At 31.1% G+C, this 6,000-nt stretch overlaps 1 protein-coding gene across 3 annotated transcripts in view; it reads right to left on the bottom strand.

Annotated features, from left to right (window-relative positions):
• Positions 1 to 412: 412 nt before the first annotated feature.
• The window catches only part of LOC148614260 (uncharacterized), a 34,722-nt gene continuing 29,134 nt past the window's right edge, over positions 413 to 6,000 (bottom strand). For all 3 annotated transcript variants that reach the window (XM_088588254.1, XM_088588255.1, XM_088588256.1), the window contains 5 exons: positions 4,599 to 5,709; positions 2,784 to 2,848; positions 2,137 to 2,197; positions 1,736 to 1,810; positions 413 to 1,304 (listed from right to left, as the gene is read on the bottom strand). In XM_088588254.1, the coding sequence (XP_088444380.1) occupies positions 1,285 to 1,304; positions 1,736 to 1,810; positions 2,137 to 2,197; positions 2,784 to 2,848; positions 4,599 to 5,709 (1,332 nt within the window). In that variant the 3' untranslated portion in view covers positions 413 to 1,284. The remainder of the gene's footprint in view (positions 1,305 to 1,735; positions 1,811 to 2,136; positions 2,198 to 2,783; positions 2,849 to 4,598; positions 5,710 to 6,000) is intronic.

The raw sequence follows: 6,000 nt of genomic DNA, 5'->3' as shown, positions 1-6,000 counted from the left end.
ATTTATCCATACCTCACTTCAATTTTTTTACTGAACTTTTTTTATACAAACTGGAATTTTAAAGGAAATATTGAAAAGAGCCCCCTTTTTTTTGACAAGTCAAACACAAGGTTGCACACATTGTTATATTATGCATACCCCAATACCTTCTTTTTTTATCATACTTATTTCGTACGGTTTTAAATTTGTAATAATTCCTCAAATCATGTTAAAGTGTTCCTAATATTGAATATTGATGATGGTTTAACTTTCATGTAAAAGCTCTTACAGTAGAAATAGCAGAAATAAAACTGTCATGAAAATTTCACATTTTAAAACAGTAAATTAATGCAGAGTAAGGTTGTTGGACAATGATAACATGATTAAGAAAAAAATGTAAACATGCACAATTACAAGCATGATGATATATAGCTAGCTAAATATGATATATCAATGCCTAAAATAGTTTCATATGAAGTGTCTCCAGTCCTCATCTTGTAACTTTCTTCCAGACTCCACAACACAAGTTCAGTCTGATAAGGCCCTAATCATAATAAAAAAAGCTAAACAGTTATACCAAAATATAGAGTTTTCTATAAAAAAACAAAAAAACAAACAGTCTTAATTCATTAACAATATAAAATATATATTAACAAAACAAGTTAAACTGAGGTTCATCTGCTCAGGTTTAAAAAAAATAGTTAAAATATATCCATAGTGGTACAAAGAGCATCATCAGAATGTGTCAATGAATTGTCAGACTAAACCAAACTTTAGAATTCATGAAAGTTTCACTTTTCCAAGCCAAACTTCAGAATTTAATAGGGATGTACCTGAATTTTTTGTACTTTTTCAAAGGATGATTATTCTAGAGATCCAGTTGTTCCTGCCTTTTCTAACTTTGGCAGGAAGAGTTGGACACACCTATTTCTAGCAAAGTTGAATATCTAAGCTATACATACATACCCCTTACTACAATTTTTTTTATTCAATAAAATGAAACATAAACAAACATCAAAAGATACAGTATTATATTCATACTTTATCTTTATTCTTAGTGAAAAAGCTTGGCTGTATGTTCTTTTTTTAAATTTTTTTAAATCATTTTTAGGCACAAAAATCATCAAACAGAAAATGACTATTGTGTTGCATTTCAACAGGTATTTGTGAACAACCTTACTACAAAATTTACCATACCCTTTAAGTTCACAGTAAAAAAAGCCTTTAATAAAATACATATTTAACAAAAACAAATAAAAAAAAATGGTATAACAAATATATTATAGGGCCTAATCAAGACTGTCATCATTCCTGCTGGTTCTCCCCTGAAAAATATACAAGTCTGAAATGTACTGACTTTATTACATATCTTATCATTACCTTTTTTATACTGAACATAGCTTTGTATGATGTGATAATAAAAAAACATACACAACTTTCACTTTATTAATATTGCATGAATTTTCCAAAAAAAAAAAAATCACAACTAGAAAAATGTGAACAAAGCTCACTTAAAAATTCCTCTCCCCAGAAACCAAACAGGAAACCTAACAATAGGTGCACAATGGCATTATGTGATAAAAAAATGTGAAAGTTTCATCAAAATCAATTTTGTGGTTGGTGACGAGTTGTGGATTAAAACTGAGGAAAGATGAATGAAAAACATATCACATTTTAGTGAGTACTGACCATTTTCAATTGACTAGTTATGTATTTTTCCTTTCCTTTTTTCTAAAAAAAATTTAAAAAAACTTACAATTTTTAGTGGTTTGACGTCCATCAAAATTCTCTGTACCTTGACCTCCATTTCTACCCACTTCAGCCTGATCACCTGAAGAAAGACAGGAATTGTAAGTACATATGACAATCAAACATATACTTTATGAGACCTTCTATGTCTGTATTTATAATTTATATACAGTTTAATATTACACAGAATATACTTAAGAGGAATATCATCAAAAAGATATAACCAAAATGTAAACAAAGTTATTTCACAAGAAGTTGATGATGAGGTTCAAAATTAAATTCCACATAATGGCATACCTATGACAGACCTTTGTAAAGCTTCAGTCAGATATAAGTCTCACACAGAAAACTGCACTGAAGAGGAGCAGATGAATAAGCTAATGAACCAAAGTTGTATATTTAACTCACTTTGTTGAGAATCTCCAGTTCCAAACAAAACTTCATCAGAAACTTCTTCTCTAACTGAAGTCTGTAAAGAAAAAAAAAAACATGTTTCAAGTACTTTAATTTTGTGAGCAAGGTCAGCTTTCAACAATAAAAAGATGATGAATGGTTAAATACACAACTCATCTAAATGCCTAAAATTGTATCCCTTGATATGGCAAAGCTAATGTGAAGCTTTTGTAAAAGTATTTGGTGACTGGGATGAGTAATTAAAAAAAAAGAAAAGTTGAAATTTAAAATATTTTATATTAAACAATAAAGCAAATATTTACATCAAGGTCTAAGATCTCAATAATGATAAGTGAGGTATCTAATAGTTCACTCCTCAACTTGAACTAGATCATTATCCAAGATTTATCCATGATTACCCTTTTGTCCTGGATTTAAAAAAAAAATTCCCTCTACATCACTGAACCATTCCATGCATTTAATAGCAAAAAGATAATGTTAGTATTATGATAATATAATTGAATCAATTATATTATCATAATACTAACATTATCTTTTTGCTATTAAATGTATGGAATGATTTGTACAATATATGTAAACTGAAGCCTTGTGTAGATACATACAGTTTGAACTTGAATATCGTAGGTATAAGTATATAATACCTGAGGTTCATGGCTAACTGTTGTTTGCTGTGGTACTGGATCTTCCACCACAATTACAGTTGATTCTACAAAGAGAATGAACATAAAAACAATTGAAACAGGCAAAATATCTTTTAAATTCTTAACAACATGAACAAGTAATGTTCAAATGGATTATAGCATGATACAATTTAATAAAGAATAAATATACAACACAAATCGTAAGTATGGACTCCACCATTCTTTCATAATTACACATATCTTGTACAACCATGACAGGGTTTCTTAACTTTTGCACTATCTTGTCTACTCAGGCAAGTGACATGTTACTTTCACTAGTCTGAAAGTCAAAACAGCTAGCCCTAATTTTAGGGCTATATTAGTATTGTAGGTACATTATCAACCATCCATTAAATAAATTTGCTAATGTTAATTGAACAGCCAGACCCAGATGACAGCTCTATCATTTTGCAGGAATATTTCCATTAATAGTATAATGTTTTACTGGGAATAGTGATATTTATCTTTGAAATTTTGTCTGTAAATGAGCCTTGAAATGAACCGAAAATAACTACTAACTTTGATATAATCTATTTCAGTATTTTGTCATTGAATCAACATTTTAATCTTCAAAAGCATCATACCTTTCCTTATATAACCAATGCTTTTCATAATAAATTGGCAGACAAACATAACTAGATTATACACACAGCAGGGCAATGCTATCTGACACTCATGATTGGCTGTTCAAGATAACATGATCTATTTTGGGGATAAGTATTTTGGTAGTTAAGAGTATATACTGACACTGTTGTTCGCAAAGAAAGGAAATGATGTTTACTAACAGTTCTGCTATAACATCAAAGATGGAGGAAGAAAGCAATTCAATGCTTGTTCTTTTTAGATTCAATACATGATACCTTTTCTACTTGCCTGATTGGACAAGCAAGTTGCTATTTTCACTTGCTGGAATACCACATTTACTTGACCCGTGCAATCGGACAACCATTAATGTCAAATGAATAATATTTGATGCAGCATACAGTGAAGTTTCTCACACATGTACAAGGAAAATTGAATATAAAAAATATTCATAAATTCTATCCTTTATCTGTTATAAACAATAATGGGTAAGTGTTTTAAGCTTGACCAGTTATTTTCAATGGTTCAAATTTACTTTCAAGAACAGATGGACCTCAACTTTTTCTAAGTTTAAAACCAATATCTCATTTGAGAAAAAACTGAGTCCCTAACAAAGTGCTATTATAATTAAAAAAAAAGTTTGTTTAAAAAAATCTGGATCAGATAAAAAAAAAAAAAATGTTTAAGCCAAAGGTAAGAACTGAGGTGTCCCAAACCTTAGACCACGATTTGAACACCTGAATTAACGAGGATAGGTGAAGATTTTGTTCAAGGGTATCAATTTTGTCAGATAAGCAAAATTAACTTTATTCATTCTTTAATCTAAGGACTCATATTAGAGCACTTAACATTTCTAATAGAAATAATACAGCACATATTGTTTGGAATTTTACCCCATACCAAAAGGATTGGTATAAAAAAATCCTCATAAATTGCAGTTTGACTACAATGACCAATACATAGACCAATTTATATTTTTAAGCCATGTCAAACATTTTGAAATATCAACAACCAAAATATAATAATACACAATGAAACCTGTGGAAACCAAACCCCAAATAAACATGAGATAAAACAAGGTGAATTTGTGTTTCTAGACAGGGATTAAAAGATGCTATTTAATTCAAAATGAAATCATAATGTTGCAGCACTTATATTAATGAATGGCTTTTGTAGTCCTGTTATCTCACTTACCAGGATCTTTGTGTAGCCTGTTAAAACTCCCATAATGGTTACCATTACCATGAGACTGTGTGTCAACACCAACAGCTTGTTCCAGGGGTTGATTATTATCTGACTGAATCTGCGGAGTTATATTTTGATTCTCATCATCCAGCAATATCTGGGCCTCATCAATATTTGGAGTGTTGTTGTTAGCTGGCATAACGGGCTCTCTATTGCAGTGTGGTGCACCACCATCTCTAGAACTAGACCCATTTTCATATTGTCCTTGACCTGATGAGGACGCTGGACAAGTCAAGTTGTTTGGGCTACAATCTTCTGTACTTGTGACTAATCTACCACAAACTGGCAATTTCATTTCTGTAATGGACTTTTTGTTTAAATTCAAAACCTTTCCTTTGTTTTGACAATTTTCAGTTTCAACACCTAGAGATCTCACATGGACTGCTTCATTTGAAGAATTTAAAGGAATACCACCAACTGCTCCTTCATCCATCATGTTTTCTGCCTGAATCTCCTCCAAACTACCAAGTGCATCTGCTGCTGGGTAGTTCGCATATCTATTATCTGAGACTTGTTGGCGTTGTCCATCAGAATTTTCAGTATTACTGTCATTATGATCAGTATTGTCTATATCCGACTGAATACTACGAGAAATATGGAGTGATACATCACCCGTGCCATAGCCATCAGATCCATGACTATAAGAACTTGGTAAAAAAGGATGATCAATATTTCTTCCTGATATAGCTAATAAACTAGTATTCAATACGTCCTGGGAAAAATCCACTGAAGTATATCCACTACTTGTTCTGCTATACACAAGTGAAATAAAATTTTCTGTTGCATTCAAACCAGAATAAAACCTTCCACTTACACCTCTTTGGTTGGATAAGTTGTAAACATTTTCACCAGAGTCATAATCTTCTAATGGTTCAGTAGGGAAAACAGTGCAGTTCAACCATGGTATGGGACAGAAATTGTAAAAAAGAGAGTGCAGATATTCCAAAGTGTCTTTTTGTATCTTGAAGATGTCAATCAAAGAACCTACACTGAAAGTTTCCTTCATGTGTTTGGACTTCATATATATCCTTACAATTGGTATATTCCTTCTTCTGCAAGTCTGAAATAAATGAATTGATACATCAAATAGGTACCAGTCATGTTATTTACTAACTACTGAATAATAAGTTCTAATTTAATATCAATTAAAATGCTCTACAGGGTACAGCTCAATAGCATTACAGGGGTTGTATCATGAACAGTTGGGGCAAGTATGGACACATTTTACTGAATGGTTTGTTTCATTTTTTTCAATGTTGCTAAATGATATACAGTAGGTTGATCACATTTCCTATACATTTGCATTTTTTAATGAAATACAAACTGTGAATTCAGTGTAGTATTATATTAG

This window comes from Perna viridis, chromosome 6, assembly GCF_037379345.1.
Source record: "Perna viridis isolate PV_CMFRI_1.1 ecotype Kerala chromosome 6, ASM3737934v1, whole genome shotgun sequence".
Lineage (NCBI taxonomy): Eukaryota > Metazoa > Mollusca > Bivalvia > Mytilida > Mytilidae > Perna > Perna viridis.
Note: the sequence above shows the minus strand (reverse complement) of the source record. Positions and strands in the feature narration are given on the sequence as shown.